The 24,421-nt window shown below is 42.7% G+C and overlaps 1 protein-coding gene across 10 annotated transcripts in view; it reads right to left on the bottom strand.

The window, feature by feature from the left end:
- DIS3L2 (DIS3 like 3'-5' exoribonuclease 2) overlaps positions 1-24,421 on the bottom strand; it is a 284,495-nt gene that overhangs the window by 186,861 nt on the left and 73,213 nt on the right. For 6 of the 10 annotated variants that reach the window (XR_006274028.1, XM_043491795.1, XM_043491796.1 and 3 more), the window contains 2 exons: positions 8,096-8,330; positions 6,572-6,625 (listed from right to left, as the gene is read on the bottom strand). Coding sequence is in view for 9 of the 10 variants with exons in the window: in XM_043491795.1 (XP_043347730.1) it covers positions 6,572-6,625; positions 8,096-8,330 (289 nt within the window). In the remaining variant the exon portion in view is untranslated. The remainder of the gene's footprint in view (positions 1-6,571; positions 6,626-8,095; positions 8,331-24,421) is intronic. The other 4 variants (XM_043491797.1, XM_038415901.2, XM_038415906.2 and 1 more) reach the window with 1 other exon arrangement.

The raw sequence follows: 24,421 nt of genomic DNA, 5'->3' as shown, positions 1-24,421 counted from the left end.
CATCCAAGGGCAAAGAATTTGTGCCTTGAGGAAGTTTTGGCCTAAGCTGGTAGAAATAATCTTAGGGGTTCTTTCATGTGGGTCCCCACATCTGTACCCTAGGGTTCTGGGAGGGGGGGGAAACCCTGACACTCCCCCTCTTGGTTGCCCAGCAGACTCTGAGTCTGCCCTTGGCTTCCCCTTCCTACGAGGAACAGTGTGCCTCTCCCTGAACTACCAGCACACAGAGCCCCAGGAACCTAGACAAGTTCCTTGGGGTTTACAGATAGGTAAGGTAAAAAAATAAACATGGAGCAAAACCACGAATCTATGCCTGAGTACCAAGAAGAAAAACAGTGCTTAGAAATTTTCAAGAAAAGTAAAGACGGGAGAAAAGAGGATGCATTGCACTGCAAGTTCTGCAGTACTGAGGTCAGTGCTCACACTGACAGACTAAAGAAGCTTGTCAAAAGCAAGAAACACAAGAAGCTTAAAGAAGAAAATGAGTTTTGGGACAGTCAATATCTGGAGCTTTCACCGGGGCTTTAATGAAAGAGAGGACACAGCACGATTGTATCAATGAATTTTTGTGTGTGCTCTTTGTTTCGCTGGACAACCACTGTTAATAGCAGAGGGCCTATTGGTGACTTTGTGCAACAATCCAGTCCAGCTGGAAAAACCCTTCCTAATGCAGGCAACCTCACTCATAAGTATCTGAAAGAAAATGACGATGCTTTAGTACGTAAACTGAGGGACCGAATTGATGGAAATGTGGCATCTGGTCTGATTTTTGATGAGTCTCCTGATGCTTTGGACCCTCCGATTCTTGGCCTTTTTTGTTTTTTAATTTCAAAGCAAATAAACCCGCATAGTTTTGTGCCGATGTGACATTCATCCCCTCTGCTGACGCAGCAAGAATGGACATGTTTGAGATGTACCAACTAATCTGGGAAAATGTGGCCACAACTAACACAGATTCTGCTTCCTAAATTTGCATGGGAGATTAAACTAAATTAGAAACCGGAGCTACTATGTATATTTCCTGTCTTGCTCATCTGATTAACGTTGCACTGTCAGCAGCTACAGGATAAATGAAAGACGTGAAATCTTGCATCATTGGATTCAGGATCATTTTCAAGCATACGAACAAACTGAAGGCTTTGTTTTACACAGTGTGAGACGAGTGCAGAGACAGATGCCAATTACCATCCCCTGAGATTTCACATTGGTGGATGAGTTTGTATTTCACTGCTTGTCCTATAAATAACGTGTGGACCGTGCTAATGAGTCTTCAAGATCATCCCGAGTTTGCTGGTTCTAAAGCAGAAACTCTGAAGAGACTGGTAAATAACCAAAATGCCCACCAGATTCTATGCATTAAAGTAGTGTTCACTGTTGAAAACTTGGAATCACTGTGTGACACAGTAAACGCTGGAGTTTTCTCTGACTACTACCAATGTATTTGCCAATACAGACGTTTACCAGATCCTGATAACCAAATCTCAGCTGAACTGAGCACAAAAGCTGCAGGAGAAACATACAATGAGAAAACCCATCCATTTCTAAAAATGCTTCCCACCCCAGAATACAAGAACCAAAAAAGCGTTCAAAACCTTCAACACAATGCTCAGCAAGAAATGGGAGACGACCATGGTCCATAATCTGAATCCCAAAGTGTTTGGTGCTGAAGATTCTTTTTGGAATGTAATCCAGGTGTTGCACCCCTTCCTCAAGCTGAATTTTGCAGCAGATTAGGACATTATGCCAAAGTGTTTCAACCATTTGTCACTAAAGATGAAATTTCAAATCTGAAAGGGGAATTTACTACTTACATGAACTTGCCTAGCCCTGACAATGTGAAACTGGATGTGCTGGCTTTTTGGAACAGCCATCCAAATTCAGCAAAGTAGCATGGCGAGCTTTGAGTGCACCCCCTGGATCTATTGACGCAGAGCACTTATTTTCAAAGCTGGACTACCTCTAAGATAGCAAGACGCTCAATGTGAGTTTGAAGATACTTTGAAGAAATTATGTGAGCGGATTTCTGAACAAACTGCTAGCTCTGAGAGAGAAAAATATACCTTTGTACATTTAAAAAAAAGTTTCAAATACACTGTAGTAAAATGTATATATTACAAAAGTTTTTTTGTTTCCCCCCCCCCCCCCCAAATTTTATCTCAGTTTTAATGTTTGGAAAATAAACACTGAAAACTCACCCCCTTTTTTTTATCAAATAAAAACTGAAAACTCGGAACATTACATATACAACGAACACTACAAAGCTTGCACTACAAAGATCAATGGGAAAGTGGGTCCCAAGTATTCCAGAACAGTGGCCTGTGGATGGTAACAATAGTTACAATTTGGCCCCAGATAATTGTATGGGATAATTACAAGCCTTACCAAAGTTATTAGGGACTTTACTGACTACATTTGACTTAAAAGATGGGGGTTGTCTTACCAGCTGTCCTAATGGTTTTATATTGATGTTGAATATTTAGGTGGAGAGGAGTGAGCTCATCCTGCTCCAGCTACCTGCAAAGTGAGGCCATTACAGCTCTTACCTAGGCCCACTTGTCCTTTTCAATTCATGGCAACGTATTTGACTAGATCTTTCATTACATGTTTAGCTGAGTGAGCTCAGCATACTTGCAGAGTATATCCTCAAACACAGCGGAACGATTTTTTGCTCAAACTTAAGGCAGAGAACAAGCCCTAAAAGTTTGTGCGTATGAATTTAGTTTTTGAAAAGTTCAAGCAAAGTGGAAAGAAGGCGTTAGAAGGACAACCCTAACTACAGTCATTGCCACTGATGATATTTTATTGAGTTACATGTTTGTGAGCTATCCATGTGGACCTGGGATAACCTGTGTATGTGGTCACCATACAGTGAAACCTCTTAGAAGCAGAGCTCAAGAATCCACAAAAGATTTGTTGGATAAGGATGGGTTTTGGCAAGGTGACAGTCCTTTACTAGCTTTTATGAGAGTGCGTGTCATTCTCACAGTACAAACTGCTACTACTTGCACTGCTGATGTTTCCTTATCAGCAAGTCTGAAGAACTGCTTTCGTATCTGATAAGACTGACTCAAGTTCATGTGAAATTCAGATTACAGATTACATAAGTGAGGCTATAACACTGTAAAATAAATAAATGTTCTGTACACAGTCACGCTTTTCCTGGTTTGGGACAGATCTGCAAGGTTTTACTGAATGCAAACACTTATACTAAAAATATAAAGTGTGAATTTTTTTAATTGCAACATTAACTGGTGGAGATGCTGCAATCTTGTTAACAGCTTTATACCAAGAGGCAAGTGAATGAAGAGAAAAAAGTGAGGCTAGCTGAGCTCCCAAAATGTAAAAGTATTTGTATCATACATCCCCTTTATACATGCAGCTGGGAGATGGGAACACAGAAATCAAGAGTCCCTTTTACATCTGTGCCCTCTCTGATTTGGGGATGCTACAAGTTATCTAAGCAGGGCAGAAAAGCCATCCAAGTCCCAGTGGACTAACCTAATCTGCCCAGGTGGCCTTTTCTTAGCACAATGTCCTGACATAGTCTGAGACTCACTTCGCCTCTCAAGGATATGGCTTTGCCCTTTAACACTCTCAGCAAATGCCATGAAGAGTCTAATATATGCCTGAATGGCTGGGTCCTAGCCAAATAAAATAGGTCCTCATGACATCCAGTGTGTGACATTTCATTTAACCCAGGGTGGAATATGATTTAGGGGAAAAAACCTGGAAGTGAATGATGTGGAACTCAGAAGCCACCTTACTCAGAAACTTCACGTGCGGCCTGAGGCCCCTATCCTCATGAAAGACTGTTGGGTAGAGGAGGAATAGGAGGCCTGCCACGAAGGGCCGGATCTCCCCTGTCCCTCTGCCTGACATGATGGCTACCAAAAAGGCTGCCTTGATTGACAGGTGGTAAAGAAAACAGGTAGCCGGTGGTTCAAAGGGGAAAATAATTTGTCCAGTTAACACAAAGTTAAGGTTGCAGGAAGGAATGGGTTGCCTGACTGGTAGGAAAACATGTGAGCCCCGTGAGCAATCTCAACGCCATGCAGTAGAAGAAACCGGTGTAGCCTAATACAAGAGGATGACATGCAGATATCACTGTCATGTGTACTCGTACTGAGCTAAGGGAGAGAAATGATTGTTTTAGGGAAAGAAAAATGACCCAGAGAGGGGTGACTGAAGTGCAAGTGCTTGCTTGGACCTCTGCTATACATGCTTGTGAGAGCTGGTCCTTTAAAGGAACAATTAAGAAGTAGATCTATTTAAAATATATCTATCTATCTATCTGTGTACTGGATACCATGGACAGTGAAGCCACCAATAAGTGATATTTTCCAGACTTTGCACAAGTTGTTGATCCTTTGTTCTCACCACCACTCAATACACTCTACGTACAACAGGTATCTAATCTTGTTTACTACAGCATTTATGCCTAAACTAAACCGTTTCTGATCAGCTTTATCAGGCAGTGAAGTCAATCATACAGCCCGGTTTAATCTATTCTATATACATTCTGATGCTCATCACCGTAGTATCTGAGTCCCTACCAGTAGTGCAATAAGCAACACGACTAACATCTGTTGCATGTGATTTGTACTCTCATCCTCTTCTTCCCAGGACGAGAACTGTGTGAAGTTAAATTGAGTGGGGGTTCTATTTTCTGGGAGATGGATTTTTGGGTTTTGTTTATAATATAGGTTGTCTGTTTCTTGATGTTCTCATTTTACCAGTGCTTGACTTTAGGTATCGTTCCTTAGCATGAATCCTTGAGACTTTGCTGTATAAATACGCCCATCAGAAGCTTCTGTTCGAGTATTGCACTGCTCAGTTATGTACCATTTATTCCAGTCTTGCCACTGCTCACAAAGGGTGATATTTACCTCTGTGCAGAGGCCCCTGCAAAGGTCTGTGAGCACTTGAGTCCTCACAATTGGGCTTAAGTATGTTATGCATAGGAGTAGTACAGCCCCAATGAATTTCACCCTTACACATTCCCTTCTCCTATTTGCGCCTCTCTGTGCCGTTGCTGCAATAGCGACTTGTTTCAAGGGGAAGGGATTTTATACAGGGAAGAGCCAAGATACAAAGCTTAGCATAAAAGATCTTTATCAAGTGGAAGAAATGCGCAATGGACAGCATGAACACACAAATTTTTTCAAAGGAAGTCTAGTTACACTGTACATAGTGAGAAACACTTGAACTGGGCAAGGGTCCAACCCCCAAACACATGGACACAAGTCTCTTTACTCAGGTGAATAGACCCCCACTGAGTCCAATGGAACTATTTGCATGAATGAAGTTACTCTTGTTTGGAAGATCAGGATCCAACCTGGTGGTACTATTATCTGAGGCCAAATTCTGCCTTCAAAATGTGACTATGGGGTTCTTTTTAAAAATGATTTGAGCTGCACGTGCACATTATGGGGACATAATTTGTCCCAGCAAGTCAGCATTGACATGTCACAGTCCCTTCTGTGACACTATCAGAGATGCAGCAATAACTGTGTCTGGAAACTGGCTATGTGAACCAAAATCCTGGATAAGTGAGGATATGTGGAACTGCATGAAAGAAAGGAAACAAGCCAAACCAAACATCAACTGCTCAAAAATAGCTCCAGAAAAAGCAGCAGAAAAAATTCTATATAAAACAAAGGATAAAACAGTAAAAGCAGCACAAGAAGAGACAAGAGGAAATATATGGATAAGATCACCAAAGAAGCTAAAGTGGTTGCTGAAAGAGGGAACAGTAAAACACTTTATCAACTCAGCAAGGTTCTAACTGGCAAGTTTAGATCAGCCATAGGGCTTGTTAAGGATAAACAAGTAAAGACAGAAACCGCAGAAAAAGAACAGAGTGATGGGCAGAGCACTTTTAAGGAGTGCTAAACAGACCAACTTCACAAGAAACTACTGACTTTGACAAAGAAATTAAACACCAGAGCTGGACATCTTAATATCTCACACCCCAAACAAAGAAGGTACAATAAAAACCTTAAAACTTGGGAAAGCTGCAGGTGAAGACCAAGTCACCAAGAAAAGCTGAAAGCTTGTAATGATGAGACCATTGATAAAAATCACCAAACTTTTCAACAAAATGTGGGACCAGGAAAAGCCTTCAGAACAATAGATAGTCAAGAAAAGTGACCCTAGCAATTGCCATTACTGGCAAGGTGCTGCACTCCTTTCAGTGACAAGCAAAGTCTCTGCAGTATCTCTGAAGCAGGTTAAAGGAAGCAGCCTGAGGCAAAGCTAAGGGAAGAGCAGACTAGATTTTGACCTGTAAGATCATGTGTCAACCAGATTTTCACTCTAAGAAAATCCACTAAGGAAAGTGCCGAGTGGCAAAAATCCACTCATCATAAATGTCAATAGATTTTACGAAGGCACATGACAGCTTCCATCTTAGTCCACACCTCAGCATCTTGAAGTGTGATGGTATGTCAACAATAATAATTAACAAGATCAAGACTTTATATCAAGATGCAGCTTGCACAGTGACAGTAAACACAGACCTGAGCTAATGGTTTGACAGATATTGCTGTCAAACAAGAAGGCACTCTCTCACCTCTGCCATCACAGCTTAACACTAGGAGATTTAGATTTTGCTGATGATATAGCTCTTCCAAGCAAGCAGTCAACCAACATAAGCAAAAATGAAAGACTGTCCAGCTTCACAAAAAAGATGGGGTAAATAGTTATAAAAAACAAATCTAATGAGAACCCGAGCAACCCCCAACTCAAGCATTAAGTTAGAAGGCAAAGGAATACAAGAGGCGAGGCAATACACATACCTTAGTGGTAACATGCAAGCCAGTGGGGATGTCCAGAAGGAAATAATGACACAGATTGGCAAGGCTGCAGCTACAGTCACCAGTTTAAGCAAGATTTGGTCAATAATAATGATGGCTTAAAGACAAAGCCGCAAACCTTAAACTCAATTTTTTGTTTATACTTTAACATACGGATGTAAAAACTGGAAACCCATCAAGAGTATGGAAAGACACCAGATGCCTCAAGAAATATTAAATTGAATTAATTTATGACAACTGCTGAGATTTGTCAGAGCTCAACAATCCTGTCTCCAATACTATCCGAAGAGATGATGGCAATATCTTGAACATGTATTAAGAATGAAGCCAGCGCATCTGCCATGGCCGGCATGCCGTTGGGCAGCTGGAAGAACATGTAAAAAGTGGCCAACAGAAAGAATCCCTCCATCAAACATGCTTAGAGAGGGAAAACATATGGGACTTATTTCAGAGTAGTAGCCGTGTTAGTCTGTATTCGCAAAAAGAAAAGGAGTACTTGTGGTGCCTTAGAGGCTAACAAATTTATTTGAGCATAAGCTTTCATGAGCTACAGCTCACGAAATGCATCTGATGAAGTGAGCTGTAGCTCACGAAAGCTTATGCTCAAATAAATTTGTTAGTCTCTAAGGTGCCACAAGTACTCCTTTTCTTAAATGGGACTTAATAAAAGACATCCAAACAGTGGCCCCAAACAGACAGGAATGGTGGAACCTTGTTTGCGCCACTGAATCCTTCCTGTGACATCTGATGGCACAGGAAGGATTCAGATTCAGAGTAAGACCACTCCTCTTCAAAAGGATCATTGATTGCTTGAATTTTTTTTTAAACAAATCAATTTATTTTTCCAAGACCTGAGTTACAAAGAACATTCAACTTTGCAATGCAAGAAAAAGCCAAAGGAATTTAATTCTTATTCCCAATGTGAGGAATACAGATTAGAAAGCCTGCCTGGGATGGGAGGAAAAAGTATAGCAACATCTTGAGTCAGATTGCGAACCGCAGTCACATGCGGCACTAGGAATCTCAAATATAAAGGGGTGATTTTTGTTCTACAGAGTTACATTGAGTCAGTTGAGGCTGCATAAAAGCCAGCTTTCAATATCCACTCAGAACCGAACCTATTGACTAGTTAGGGAGCTTAGCATGGCAAGCACAGAAGTGGTGACACATTAAACTTCCATGTTGCACCTTAAATCTTGTAGCAAAGAAAAGCAGCAAAAAAAAAAAATACTTCAAGTTCACTGATATCAAAGTTTAAGACAGCAATCTGACCAACTCACCCTTTTCATTGGTATCCATAGAAAGTTTCTTAATGTCATCAGCCAGCACATTCTGTGAGTTCTCTTGTCCATCCTCTGCATCATTATCATCAAACTGAGCCTCTATAATGACATCCGGACTATCAGCATTTCCTTTCACTGGCTCTCGAGGAAGGCAAGTCCCCAACAGCTCCTCAGGGACATCTGATTCATGTGTCGCTTCTGTTTCTTTGTCACTGCCATCTGGCTTTATTACCTGAAGAAGCAGGGGGGAAGAAGATGCATGCTAAATCATTGAGCTGGAAAAAAACACTATCTTCCTTTCTCATCTGTGTCCCGGGGGCAGGGGAAGAATGTATAATAGATGGCTAGTGGCACAGTGAGATTGTCAGGCAATTAGATGCAGACACTGCATTATGGACAGAGGTTCCTCTCTGGAGAAAGAGGGGAGGAAACTCTGGGGAATAACGTGGCTTTTGCAATATACCTATTGAACATTCCTACAGTTGATACCTACCTCCCACATCCAGAAGATACACAGGAAGGGGCACTCATCCTAAAGTAGAGGGACAGATGTATATGGGGATACTTCACAAGTAATATAGCAAACTAAACCATGAACAAAAATACCTCTACCAATAAAGTGAGAGAGGCTGACAGGACCGGATGGTGTAGTCTTTCTCAGAATGCAGAGCCAGTAACTGTTCCATGTGTGACTCTGGGGATCAGAATGGAAGCCATCAGACTGGAACTCCGCATGCTACCATTCTAAGCCCCTCTCGTTGCCTCAAGATGTCATGTCTTGCCCATTCTCTGTGCAGAATGTAATTTGGGATATTCCATCTCAGCAATAACTGAAAGGCCAGCTAAAATTCACATGTACCTCTACAAAGAAACCGTGCTTTCAGATTACATGTTTATTCCTCTGCCTCTCTCTTTTTGGTATTCATATTGCTTGGGAGTTTCCCCATGCAATTAACACTCACCTGGAGGTTTACAATTCTTATATTGCCAAGCTAGAACATGAGAGCACTTCATAATACCAGTAGACAGGCAATGGAAGCCCTCAGACATTCAGCAAAAAGCTTGTCCATTGCACTAAATATGGCAGATTCTTGTCATTTGGAACCACTGTAACTGACCTCAACAGGTGCTAGCTGAAGGCAATAATATTAAACAAGAAAAATGGCATCTAAAAAAGCTTCAGAGATTTCTGTTTTAGTGACTTGAAAACAAATAGATCAACCAATGTTCTGAAGGCAAGCTTTTCAGGATTTCAGACATACTATAGAAGTACTTTCAAGCAGTGCCCATGTCCTTGTAATATTTTCATAATAGGTAATAAAAATAAAATCAATTTTAAAAGGGATTCATTTCAAATTATTTTTTAAAAACTAAAATGACATTATTCTGAACTCTTATTACCATTTGTGACTCGGTGCTTTTCATCTTCATTTTTGCTTTTTTTTATGTATATAGTTTGTTTCCATAGCAGGTTTTGAATTAAACATTACATTGTTTAAAAAAAAGGAGGGTGGAGGGAAGTCTGGCAGAAGGCGCAAAAGTGACTGATTATTAAACCTGGCTACATTCAGCATATAAAATACTGACACACAATGATCTGGGCAAGAACAGTCTATTAGATTAGTGAACTGACAGGGCTCCACACGTTAGTGACTGCCAGCGTGGCTATCCAAAAAGAAAACTAGTGTCAACAGAAACATTTGGACCCTAACACGGTCAGATGTGAATGTGCTCAGCTCTTAAATTTCAATCACACCAGAGCTTCATTTTCTTCAATGCATGCAAACTCCACCTGAATTGCTCTTTTCCCTTAAGACAGTACAAGTGATGTTCCAGAGTGCTAAACTACAAATCCTTCTATATCCACTACAGCTAGCAACACCAAATATATTGGAATGATAGTGACTGCTCTTCTAAAGGTGTGGCACAGAAGAGATTAACACCTGATGACTTTGTGTGGAATTAGAAGAAAGGACAGCTATTGCATTTTAAAAGTACTACACATGATTTCCCAAAACTTCTCAAAGTCATATCCACACACCGCTGTCACTGACTAGTATAATATTCCACGTGTGGCAATCAAAAACCCCAATTACATTTTGTACCTAGAGGGAATGGATCACTATCACCTATAGCAGGTTTATTAGTTCAACTCAGGAGTCCACAGAACTTCGATTTAATGATTATGGACATCTGCACATGGCAAACATCAGATCAGTTTGGGCTACCTAGCATAGATTCATAGACTGCAAGTCCACTGTGATCACCTAGTCAGATCTCATATATAACAAAGGCCGCAGAATTTCATCCAGTAATTCCTGCAGCAAGTCCACAATTTTAGGGTCCCTGTATGACACGGAAGTACAGTTCTTCTTTAGAATTCACTAAATCAAAGGCTAATGGGCATGATCAAAAAGCTACAAGGCAATATGAGTGCAGCATGCAGACTCCATTGCAATATCACCCTTAGGTATTGAATAGCAAGCAGCACATTTGATCATCACAACAGATGAAATTCTTCTTATATGCAGCATCTAAAAGTCATAATGTAGTTTAATTTCATGTTTCTATTACTATGGTTCATACATGCTGTCACACTAGTAGACCAGGTGTCAGATCTTGCCAAGTCTGCAGGCATCAGCTGAGCACTGACAAATTTATAGCTGGAAACTAGGTCAGCTCACCGGTACGTTAGTGTTGTTCAAGATACATGTTAAAGTTGTAAGGATGGGCTTAGACTCTATAAAATGCTTGTGAGTTGTTGCATGCATTAATCTTACTTGTAATATCTGTATCCCGGGCTATAAGGTAATATGTAAGTTTTGCTTTGTAACTGTAAAAATGCCTGCTCTGAACTTATGAACCCAGACAAGAGGAGTGGTTCCCTCGCCCATCGAGAAGGGCTGTGGAGACTAAATTGGCCATTGTGAAACATCGTGATACAAAGACTGGGCGAATGGCTCTCTTACACCCAGGGAGGTGCTACATGTATGAAAGATCATCCCACCAGCTTGAATTCTGGGAGGAGGAAATAAAATAGTTAACAGGAAAATCCATCTCTTTGCTGTTTGGACTCTCACAAGGCTAGAGCTAGGAAACAGAAGCAGAGATCCCCAACGTCAACCTGAGTTAACTCTACAAGACATTCAGTGCTGACAGATTACAAGTCTGTCACCTTTTGGAACCACAGACTAACTCATCTGTGTATATACAAAGTATATATACAGATGAACAGCACACTGATACACAAATACCCTCCCACCAACAGCACAAGAAGAAGAACTCCACATGGACTCCTCCTGAGGGTCGAAATGACAGTCTGGACCTATACATAGAATGTTTCCGCCAATGTGCACAGGCAGAAATTGTGGAAAAACAACATCGCTTGCTTCATAACCTAAGTCGTGCAGAACGCAATGCCATCCACAGCCTCAGAAACAACCCTGACATTATAATCAAAGAGGCTGATAAAGGAGGTGCTGTTGTCATCATGAACAGGTCTGACTACCAAAAAGAGGCTGCCAGACAACTCTCCAGTACCAATTCTACAGGTCACTTTCCTCAGTTCCCACTGAGGAATACAAAGAAACTGCACCATCTACTCAGGACACTCCCTACACTAACACTGGAACAAATCAACATACCCTTAGAGCCCCGACCGGGGTTATTCTATCTACTACCCAAGATCCACAAACCCAGAAACCCTGGATGTCCCATCATCTCGGGCACTGATACTCTCACTGAAGGACTGTCCGGATATTTGGACTCTCTACTCAGACCCTATGCCACCAGCACTCCCAGCTATCTCCGTGACACCACTGACTTCCTGAGAAAGCTACAATGCATTGGTGATCTTCCAGAAAACACCATCCTCGCAACTAAGGATGGAGAGGCTCTCTACACAAACATCCCCCACACAGATGGAATACAAGCTGTCAGGAACAGTATCCCTGATGATGCCACAGCACAACTGGTTGCTGAGCTCTGTAACTTTAACCCCACGCACAATTATTTCAAATTTGGTGACAATCTATATCTCCAGACTAGTGGCACCGCTATGGGCACCCGCATGGCCCCACAATATGCCAACATTTTTATGGCTGACCTGGAACAACGCTTCCTCAGCTCTCGTCCACTCACACCCCTTCTCTGCCTACGTAACATTGATGACATCTTCATCATCTGGACCCCTGGGAAGGAAACCCTGGAAGAATTCCACCACGATTTCAACAGCTTCCACCCCACCATCAACCTCAGCCTGGACCAATCTACACAGGAGGTCCACTTCCTAGACACCATGACGCAAATAAGTGACAGTCACGTTAACACCACCCTATACCGAAAACCCACCGACCGCTATGCCTACCTTCATGCCTCCACCTTCCACCCCGGACACACCACACGATCCATTGTCTACAGCCAAGCGCTGAGGTACAACTGCATTTGCTCCAACCCCTCAGACAGAGACCAACACCTACAAGATCTTCACCAAGCATTCTCAAAACTATAATACCCACATGAGGAAATAAGGAAACAGATCAACAGAGCCAGACGTGTACCCAGAAGCCTCCTGCTGCAAGACAAGCCCAAGAAAGAAACCAACAGAACTCAATTGGCCATCACATACAGTCCTCAGCTAAAACCTCTCCAACACATCATCAGTGATCTACAACCCATCCTGGACAACAATCCCTCACTTTCACAGGCCTTGGGAGGCAGGCCAGTCCTCGCCCACAGACAACCTGCCAATCTGAAGCATATTCTCACCAGCAACTACACACCGCACCATAGTAACTCTAAATCAGGAACCAACCCATGCAACAAACCTCGATGCCAACTCTGCCCACATATCTACACCAGCGACACCATCACAGGACCTAACCAGATCAGCCACACCATCACCGGTTTATTCATCTGCATGTCCATCAATGTAATATATGCCATCATGTGCCAGCAATGCCCCTCTGCTATGTACATCGACCAAACTGGACAGTCCCTACATAGAAGAATAAATGGACACAAATCAGATATTAGGAATGGCAATATACAAAAACCTGTAGGAGAACACTTCAATCTCGCTGGACACACAATAGCAGATTTAAAGGTAGTCATCCTGCAGCAAAAAAACTTCAGGACCAGACTTCAAAGAGAAACTGCTGAGCTTCAGTTCATTTGCAAATTTGACACCATCAGCTGGGGATTAAACAAAGATGGTGACTGGCTTGCCAACTACAAAAGCAGTTTCTCCTCCCTTGGTGTTCACACCTCAACTGCTAGAAGAGGGCCGCAAACTCCCTGATTGAACTAACCTCGTTATCCCTAGCCTGATTCTTGCTTGCATTTATACCCACCTCTGGAAATGTCCACTACATGCATCCAACAAAGTGGGTATTCACCCACAAAAGCTCATGCTCCGTTACGTCTGTTAGTCTATAAGGTGCCACAGGACTCTTTGCCACTTTTACAGATCCTGACTAACACGGCTACCCCTCTGAAGCTATACACAGTATGTCTGCCTGCTTTAACCTGTGAATAACTCATTTCTTTTTCCAGGTTAATAAATCCCTAGTTAGTTTACTACAGGATCGGCTACAAGCATTGCCTTTGCTGTGAGATCTGAGGTACAAAATGACCTGGGGTAAGTGACTGATCTCTTAGAACTGGAAGCAACCTGAATTCTTTGTGATCTCAGGTGTAAGTGACCATTTATCACTTAGTCCAGGTTTTCTGCGTGGCAATATAGATCGGAGAGCCCAAGGGGACTCTCTGTGACTCCCTGGTAAACCCGTTATAGTGCTTCAGGAGCTCACATTTTGATACTGGGTTAATGAAATCTAATTATAGAACTTACCACCAGCTTGGGGGGTCTGCTCTGCTTTTTGACAGTCTGCCATGAGGCAGGCACTCATGGTCATGAACCACTCCAGACAGCAGGACACATGCAGTAATACTAAAAACTTAGTTGTATATTTACTTTAAACTACTTCTGTTACAGTCCGCTAATTTGCAGTCTTTCTGGATGAGTCTTTCCGATGCATCTGACACTGTATTTACTTAAAAGTAGGGCATTTCACACTGTTATGTAATCATGGAGTGAAAGGATGCAAAGTTAAGGTTTCTTAAAGGACCTCAATTCTGGATTTCCTGATTTTTGCACAAAGTCTCAACCCCAAAGTTGTGTTAAGAGATTTTTGGATGGTTTTTACATTGAAATGTAACTTTTAATAAGCATTTTGTTGAAAGTCAGTTGCTCACTTGAATGTCTGATCCTCAAGATAGTGGTTGAATAGATTTCCTGCAACTTGCAACAAACATCCTCCTCTGAACAAGCATCAAGGTTCTGCCACATCATGATTTTGGAAAGTTATAACCCTCTAAAATAGGGGCTTTGAATGAAAGTACCATCTCAACCACAAAGGATAATAAAAACAGCTAGTGAGCAAGTGCATCTTGGCATGGATAAGTGAAATCTGTACTACCCTGATGGTCACTTCTCTGTATTCTGCATAGTTTAGAAGTAACCATAAATTCAACAATTGTCCTTACTTGTGACAAATTAATTCCAACAAGAAACTGAACCAGGAAACTTCTTGTCTAAAAGCATTAAGACTACCTATTGAGAGCTACAGAAGTGACTGCTTTCTCGGTCAGTAGTAATCCTATGAGGCCTGTTCTTCATATTCCATAGACTTTCCATGTGCATAGTCTTCTATCCATACAATGACAAAGGCCAGTCCTGTTTATTCTTTGAAAAATCTTGGCTTTTCTAGTTACTGCTCTTCAGTAGCAATGTTAATGATGCCCATGACCAGTCTAAATTTCACAAATTGAAATTATTAGACTAGATACCACTGAAATATTATGGCCTGCCCCAATGGAGCCCTGCATCATTAAGTATGCATGTTGTGTTGTGCATATAAGTGGATTATGGTTTTTGGGGGCCCTGGGCCAGAGCCCTCCCCACCCCTTCCACATGCAGTTTCCCACCCAGACAGACACCCATCAGCACTCCTGCTGGGGAGCAGGGTCGAGGGGCAAAGGCTTCCCCCTTCCACCTGGTGCTCCTGCTGGGAGCAGGGTTGGGGCACTGGGGTGCCCATTTTTCCAGGACCTCCCCCCATCAATTGGTCGGGGGACCTTGGGCATGGGCCCCATTGGCTCAATGGCTAATCCACTACTGGTTGTGCAACTTAGTACACACAGAAGGAAGCATGAAGGGTCCTGCCTCATTTAAGTCTCATTCAGTATGCAACTCAATTAGCCATACATGCACGAACAGGGCAGCTTTCACTCAGAATGTCGGTAAATACTAGCTAAAACACATTGCACCCAGGTGCGATTTTGAAACTCATACAACTTGGTTAAATCAAAAACACTGTCACCAGAACACTCGAGGGCAGTTCTGTTCTACCAGGTGTGTATCTGCTCAGGATAACATTACTACCTCAAACAGGAAAAACCTTCAAGTTATTACTTAAATAACCTACTGTATAGGTGCTCAGTTTTCAAAACCACAATAATTTATTTCCAAACAGAATTGCTTCAAAAAGCTCTAAGGCAGCATTTGTCTTCATTTTCAAAGCCTAATAGCTATTTTATATTGGTGCACAGGAATCTCAATTAGTGAGGGCATATTTTCAACAAATGAACAAATTTCAGTTAGACAACAAAAGAGCCTGGCTATGAAATTTAATAGACAAGCCACATGTGATCAGCTGGCAGCCCTAAGGGGATTCTTATTAATGTCTCCGCTTCCCAAGTCCTCATGAGACAAACCAAAGTAAGAAGTCTTGCAGTGACAAGGAAACATGTCATCTCAGGGTACAGATAGTATTTCCCTAGGGCCCACTAGGTTTCTACTGAGGTTCTGCAACTAGACCAGAGGCAATTCAATGTTTTAATCAATGAACTGGAAATAACCATCAAGTCACAGCTGATAAAATTTGTGGATGATACGAAGATAGGTGGAATGGTAAATAATGACCGGGACACAGTAGTCAGACAGTGCAATCTGGATCACTTTGGTAAGACCAGACCTAAGAATGGGGGAGTGTATCCTGAAAAGCAGCGACTCTGAAAAGGATTTATTGGTCATAACAGACAAGAAACTCAACATGAGCTCCCAGCATGATTCTGCTGTAAAAAAGGCTAATGCAACAATGTACAAATAGAGGAAAAGTAAGTATGAGCAGGGAGGTGATTTTACCTCTCAACTCGGAATTAGTGAGACAGATAGTAGGATACCACATACAATTCTGGTTTCCACATTTTTAAAAGGCTGTTCAAAACTTGGAGAAGGTGCAGGGAAGAACCACAATAATTATTGGAGGGCTGGAGAAAATGTCTACAGGGAGAGATTTCCACTTAATTTATGAAACAGAAGATTGTGAGGTGATATGGTTGCAATGTGTAAGTATCTTCATGGGAAGAAAATACCAGGTGCTAATTTGCTCTTTACTGTAGCAGAAAAGGGCATAACAAGAACCAGTGACTGGAAGCTGAAACCAGACAACATTCAAATTAGAAATAGGACAATATTTTTAGAACACTGGAACAATCTACCAACGGAACTGGTGGATTCTCCATCTTGAGAATCAAGACCGGATGCTTTTCTGGCAGAGAAGCTTTAGCCAAACACAAATTATGCTTTAGTCATACAAAATGATTGGGTTCAATACCGGGGTAACAGGGTGAAATTTAATGGTCTGTGATATACAGGAGGTCAGGCTAGAACCCTAGATGATCTGGCACTCCCTTCTGACCTTAAACTCTATGAATCCCTGAAAAATAATGAATTACGCACATGCATGAGGCATAGAAATCAGACCAAACAAGTTTCATTTTGAATTAAGATGCGACTGAAAACGGGGCTTTGAATGAAAATACCATCTCAGCCTTAAACACAAAATTGCTACCACAACAGTAATACAACCACCACATTTCACACCCCTATTGCGGAACACCCGCATCCATTGCACCATCAGTTTTTTCCATTTTAAAATGGACTTTATTTGAAAGCTGGGTCCCTAATGATCATTGACAAGGGAATTGAGACTGGCTAGCATGGAGGTTGTTGTCAGAGCTCATACGTACGCAGCAGAGCCAAGAAACCTTCAATATTAATATTTTTGCAAGGAAGATCTTTGCTGTTCTGAAAAAAACCCCAACCAAACAAACGTCTGTTCTTTTTCATTCCTGCTTGGCTAAATAAAATACAGTACTTCCAATAAGGGGAAAAACACCTGTCCCCATCACCTTCCATTCCTGCTGTAATCTCACTTATTATACCAGATGGCACTGGCAATGGAGAGTAGTTAATAAACGCAACTGGCTTCAGTATGCGCAGTTAAGAGATTCCTTTTAAAACACACCAATAAGGTTAGCGTTTTTACAACACTTTAATTCTAAGTCACTGGAAATATGCACGAAAGGCCAGCAGGATGGCTATAATTTTATTTCCCAGCACACACCACAACTGGATTTGATAAACACGCAAACATCATCCAGACCCAAATTGCTCTTATTGACCATACAAAGCTATTTGCCTGCTAACTGGGCTTTGCTGTAGTGATTATTATTAATACATTACCTGCATAGTACTATCGGTAAGTCACTGTCGTGCTGTTACAAAGACGAAAGCTTTCGCATTTCTCAATTCATATACCAAACAAAGTTACATTAAGAAATGTTACTGGTCTTCCTTAAACTCATCACAACTAACAGACTTAGAGTCCAGGTCATGGAATGAAGTCCATACAACTCATGTGGGTTTGGCATATCAATGTCTGACAAGACCATCCACAGTTTTGAAGGCCTCCTGAAACCAACCCACCACACCTGCTATACTATAGGGACAGCAGTGTTACTTCTTAGCAGTTTTCCGTGTGCTCTCATGTTTTTCCCCAAAATTCTGGGGAGTTGAGCAAGACCGGACATGTATATTTTCAAAACCAAGTGTAGAGAGATCTGGCTGTGGGACTGTTAAACTGGTTAATTTCTAAAATTTACCCACTGCGCACCCACTACCAAAGTTCTCATTCACACCAAGCTCTCCATTAGCACCTCCTCTCCAACCTCAGAGTCTAGTTAATATGCAGCTCCCATGGCTAAATCTTCTCTGTAGTTAACTCAGTGATTAGCACCCACATCTGAGCACACAGGTCAGCCTAAGCTAAGTGTGAGCAACCACAGTGCAAAGCCATACACAGGTGGCTGGGTTCTCACAAGTGCTGCTCTCAACATCTGTGTCACTAGCACTTCTTGGGCATACCCCATTGCTCTGTGTGCTGCAGTAAGCTGACCCCTTCCGGAATGCCTTCCCAGGGAATTGTGAAAGAACTCGTCTGTCCTTCTGGATGCCCAGGGGGATTGTGGGATGGCGTTGCAAGGCTATCAGCACTCGAGTGAGCAAGCCTGCATCCTCACGGCAAAGTGAGCAGCTTACCAGCCCACATGAAAACATCACTCGGGTTTTAGCCGTCAACTCCAGATGAACCAACTAGCCTTGGTTGAAAACACCACTAAACTCAGGTGACAGGATTTGGTGTGTAAACAAGAGGGGGGCTGGAGCAACACCTGAGTAAGTGCCCAAGTTAATCCTGCAGTGAAGAACTACCCCTAGAGATTCAGAGATTCTCAGGCCAAAAGAGGTCACTGTGATCATCTAGACCAGGGGTGGGCAAACTTTTTAGCTCAAGGGCCACATCTGGGTATAGAAATTGTATGGCGGGCCATGAATGCTCACAAAATTGGGGTTGGGGTGTGGGAGGGAGTGAAGGCTCCATCTGGGGGTGCAGGCTCTGGGGTGGGGCCAAACATGAGGAGTTCAGGGTGTGGAAGGGGGCTCCAGGCTGGGGTAGTGGGGGTTCAGAGGGCAGGAGGGGGATCAGGGCTGAGGCCGGGGGGTGGGGCACAGGAGGAGGTCAGGGGTTCAGGCTGTGGGCTGCGCTTATCTCAAGCATCTCCGGGAAGCAGCAGCATGTCCCCCCTCCGGCTCCTAAATGGAGGCGTGGCCAGGCAGCACTGCACACTGCCCTGTCCGCAGGTGTCTCCCCTGCAGCTCCCATTGGCTGTTGTTCCTGGCCAATGGGAGCTGCGAGGGTGGTGTTTGGGGCGGGGGCAGTGTATGGAGCCCTCTGGCCGCCCCTACGCATAGGAGCCGGATAGGGGACGTTCCACTGCTTCCGGGAGCCACACAGAGCCATGGCACGCATGGAGTGGGCAAGCCTCAGACCCCGCTCCCTGGCGGGAACTCAAGGACCAAATTAAAATGTCTGAAGAGCCGGACGCGGGCCATAGTTTGGCCACCCCTTATCTAGACTGACCTCCTGCATTGCACTGGACATAGAACTTCCCCAAAATAATTCCTACTTGATCTAGAGCCTATCTTAAATAGTATTCCTCTCCCACCACTCTAACCATGCCACCTCCACTTCATAAAATCCATTTTCCGCTTTCTTTTCACTGGTGGTTTCCTTTCCTGGGCTGTCTCCTCCTCTTCATTCCCTGCTTTCAGTCTCTGCTTAAATATCAGAAATTATACAATTTGCTCATTGTAGATTTCACATTATTTATTTTAACTCTGGTCCCTTCTTTTCTACCCTCTCTCTTTTTCATCTTCCTGTCCTATGTTTATTTAAGTCGACAATTGTTAGATCTCCAGGCAGGGATTTTTTTTTTTTATTTAAGGAGCCAGGCAGAGTTACAGAACTATATAAATATTTATTATTAATAGTAACCTTCCAGCCAAATGTCTCAAAAGACAGAAATGCTTGTTGAGCATGAACAGCAGCCTCAGACAACTTTATCTGCACTCACCCATCTTGATTCTGACCTACCATTTGTCTGTAGTATCTGTAAACTCGATGAATTTCCCTTGCCCCACATCTGCAGCAGGTTTTTAATATACTTTCCGCCACCTCTTCCTCGTTTGTCATAATACACAATTGCCTCAAACCTACCACTCCTTAAATCCTCCTTCGCCTTAATCTCCTCCTACCGTGACTACTGTAACCCCATCCTCTATGGTCTCCCCAGTCCTGCTCTCCAGACCCTAGCACAATACTGCTGCTTGCCTTCTCAAGTGCAATATATGAAGTAGTATGATCACTCCCCATCAGGTTTCAGAGTAGCAGCCGTGTTAGTCTGTATTTGCAAAAAGAAAAGGAGAACTTGTGGCACCTTAGAGACTAACAAATTTATTTGAGCATAAGCTTTCGTGAGCTACAGCTCACTTCATCGGATGAAGTGAGCTGTAGCTCATGAAAGCTTATGCTCAAATAAATTTGTTAGTCTCTAAGGTGCCACAAGTTCTCCTTTTTTTTTCACTCCCCATCAGACACTTCCAGTTTTATTACATACTATTTAAGAATGTCATCATATGTTAAAATAGCCCCTTATCTTCTATAGCTTATACTCTTTATCAGATCCACTTAAAATAGGAGAGGAAGCAGTAGAAAAGCTTTCAAAAAGAAAGTGTTATTCTCCGGACAATAGTAATTGATAGCACAAAATCACCAGTGGCACCACTCGTACTAACCTGATACCGTAGAAGGATTAGGTGTTGAATCGCAACTACATGGCAAATATTTTGACTCAAAATGTGTGAAACCCTTCAATCTGCTTCGACAGCAGTAATATTAATGGCATCTAGTAATGAGAACACAGTAAACCATAGATGCTGGAACTAGGAATGCCAGGGGTGCTGTCGCACCTCCTGTCTAGAAGTGTATTCCATTATATACAGGGTTTACAGTTTGGTTCAATGGCTCTCAACACCCTAACTATAGAAACTGTTCCAGCACCACTGCAGTAAGCTTGCAGAAACCAGCCCAAGAAAAACATTGAATATGCCAGTGAGAGAAACGTCTCTGCCCAGAGCTGGTAAGAGTTCCAGAGTCGATGTGCAACAATGAGACACACAGTGATGGTAACTATGTATTAAAACAAAAAGAAAAACCAACCAACAAGATGCACATTGTTCTCACGGACACTTTACTAGTACGTGTTTTAAAGGCGAGCCACTTTATTGTTTTCTTTCCACGTTAGAGAAGTCTGCCCTCGAAGGTCTGCAACAGTTTTAGATGCTACACATTTAATATGGCCTGGTCAACACTTGCTTCACACCCTCCCTTTCTGCTCCCCAAACATTGTTCAAGTAGTTGGGCCTAAAAATTAACCTTGTCTTCAGAATAAGTATATTTTCCCCAGCTAATCCTCTTTGCACTGAACCCCAAGAACACAGGAGGCCCTGCAGCAAACAGGGTATGCAGGTGGGGTCCAGTGAATGCATTCTATCCCAGCTATATCAGTTTGGTCATTGAGGGACAAACGGCAAACGCACACACGGTTTTCATATGGAGATGCACCATTTCATGTTTATAACAGCAATGTGTAGTTAGAGATATTCTGTCAAGCATACTTCGTGCCCAACACGCATGGAACAGCCCCAACCGGCGAGGTGCAAAAGTTTTGGTCCAAGATCCAAACTTTAACCTAGCCCTCCAAGCTCACCCTTCCCTACACTGCAACCCTACCAGGAGGTCCATGCAATCCAATCCAGTATACACCATTCCTTCCCCTCCTACAAGCAAGCCCTTTTTTTAAAAAGTGCCCTTTAGAACTAGCAGCCTTCCTGCTGAGACCTAGTGAATTGCTCTCTGGACCCTGGGGCTTCTTGTAGCCTGTTCACTGCAAGACCTCCCACTTTGGTGCATTTCATGAGCAGTGTGCTGTACTCCAGGCCACAGCTAACTGGAAACTAGAGTGTAACACACAAGGGCCCAGCAACGAGGCTGCCAGAACAGAATGGTTTGAAACATCACAGAAACTATTCGGCCCCATATTTTCAACAGTAGCCAGGAAGAAAATACATGGAACAATTTTGAGAGCTGTTGCTCAAAAGTCATTTAAATCAAATTATGCCCCATTCATACTGGCAGCAAAACTCTCCCTGCTAACTGGAATTGGTGGTTTGGGGGGTTGTTTGGTTTTTTTTTTTTGGTTTTTTTTTGGTTTAATGTTTAAAAATCTGTTTCCTAGCCATCATTTTTTGTAGCCTGGACAGATACTGCAATGCTACAGTGATGAGCGCCAGTACAAAACCCTATGATGCACAAGGCCTTAGAATAAATCACTCAAGAGGGGTGGATTACAGAAAAGAGCAATGGAAGGTTACATCTTGAAAGATACCATGCTCTGCAGTCCCTCGATTTTCAGCAAACGACAGCAAAAAGATGTCCAGTTTTTGTCAGAAGCTACACGGCAGGCAGGCCGACCACCACTTGGACTGCTTGCAACTTTACTTGCAATGTGATAGATATCTCTCTCTCTCTCTCTCTATATATATATATATATTAAAAAAAAGACTTACTTATTGAATATTACTTCCTTGTAACAAAAACACACCGCACTCATGTATACTGAGGTATGAAAAACATATTTCCCTGATTACAAAGATCATCTCCGAACACTTACTCAACACTTCAGAAAACGAACAAGTTTATACAAGCACATGCCCTGTGGAGGAAAGCTAGCTGACAATATATACCTATTCTAACATACAGGTGGCTATCCATGAAATTCGTATAATGCTATCTCCTAAGGCTATACACATTAAAAGATAAGTTCAGAATGGTGTCAGAATTATTCTGTGTGTGTAAGAAAATCTCTCACAGTTGGTCATTTTCTATTTTGCCACAAAAACAAACAAGTTAACACATTAAAGCTCAATCCCTGCAATTCTCCACTAGCCTTTTTTGTTCCTTTGGTTGGGACCTGAGTGCCAACTCCTAAGGGTCTCAGCACTGCACATGCTCGGACACTCTTTCAAAGCTCAGAATGGTACACCTGGGACAAAGTGCACACCCTGTTCAGGAAACACACTGGGGCCAAGAAAAGCAATACAAATTTCCACAGTTAACTTGTGTTACTAGCTGCCAATAAGCCTCTTATTATAAAAACCCATAATTGGAAACTGTCATATTAGAGAACAATTTATGGAAGTTCTCAGAGTATATATGCCCCAGTGAGAACTTCCTTTGACTGGTGCACTCCATCAGACCAGGCCTGTTTGCTTAGTTATACAGTGGGACAGGAGCAACAGAAATCCAGAGGAGGACAATGCTAGAGTGTTACCGAGTGTCCAGCTCTCGCGGTTTCTTGTACAGCACTCTGCTTCCTTCCCATCCCTTCCATTGTTCCTCCCTTTATGGCTGCACTTGGACAATACCTGAGCTTCCCAATCATTATATTGATTTTTATAGAAATTACCTCTCACACAGACACTGATCATTCCTAACTCAAGGGCAGATCAGGCAAAATGAAATTGTGCTGGGATGACCATCTCCCCCATGTTCAACCTTAATCTCAACAACAAAATAAATGTACAAAACCAGATCCAGTTCATAGAGGGGCTATTCTGCCAAATAATGGCAAACTGACACCTACACCAACACGTAAATAGGATTTAAAGGACATGAAAACACAGAATCACAGCAATGACTCCACTTAAGGAATGTAACACCATCCCTCAACGCTAGCATGATCACAGCCAAACAAACTGCCACACAAACAGCCAGCGTTTGCTCAGTGCGGTGCCCTGTTTGGGACTGAAGATGAAGTAATTTCTGTAGTAGGTACTGGCTAGCGTTCTCTGGAGACATTATTACTCTAGTCACAGAAAACGCTACATGACCCTGGATTCTCTCCTGAGAGGCCAACGTGGGAGCTATCGAATGCAGTGAGAGTGGGTTTTGGTGACCTGGACCCCTGCCCATTGGGAAGTGCACTGAGCCCTATCAGCCAATCACCAAATAGTAACTAGTTTCAGTAGCACATCCTGCTCTCAGCAGTCTGACTGCACACAGCAGGGCTGGGGATTAGAATGTAGCCCCTTTACCGTCACCCCAGGCTGGGAATGCGGAAGCAGCTCTGCACTTGGCCCTTAATGCAGCCTCTCTGAAGAGTGCAGGAGCAGTGAGGACAGAGATAGAGGCAGCCACGACTAGCACTGCTGATCAGCAGGACTGTCTGTCCCTGTGGAGGAAGGAACTCGAGGGGCAAACCCTTAGGACTCTGGGAATAGGGGAAATGGACGGCTCTTTCCCCCTTCCCTAGGGGAGAAAGAATAAAGCTCTCCATATCCCCTGTTATGGACTTTAAAATATTATTGTCCCTAAAAATCATTTCTGAACAGAAGATAAAATGAGAGCCAAGGATTTCAGGATTATTCATGCCTGATCCTGGGAAATTCTGACACCGAACTACATCTGGTTGACAAAACAGAGCATCAGTTTAGTTAGGTGGGGATTTTAGGTAGCATGT

The sequence above is a fragment of the Dermochelys coriacea genome, chromosome 9 (genome assembly GCF_009764565.3).
Source record: "Dermochelys coriacea isolate rDerCor1 chromosome 9, rDerCor1.pri.v4, whole genome shotgun sequence".
Classification (NCBI taxonomy): Eukaryota; Metazoa; Chordata; order Testudines; family Dermochelyidae; genus Dermochelys; species Dermochelys coriacea.
This window is presented reverse-complemented; position numbering and strand designations above follow the sequence as displayed.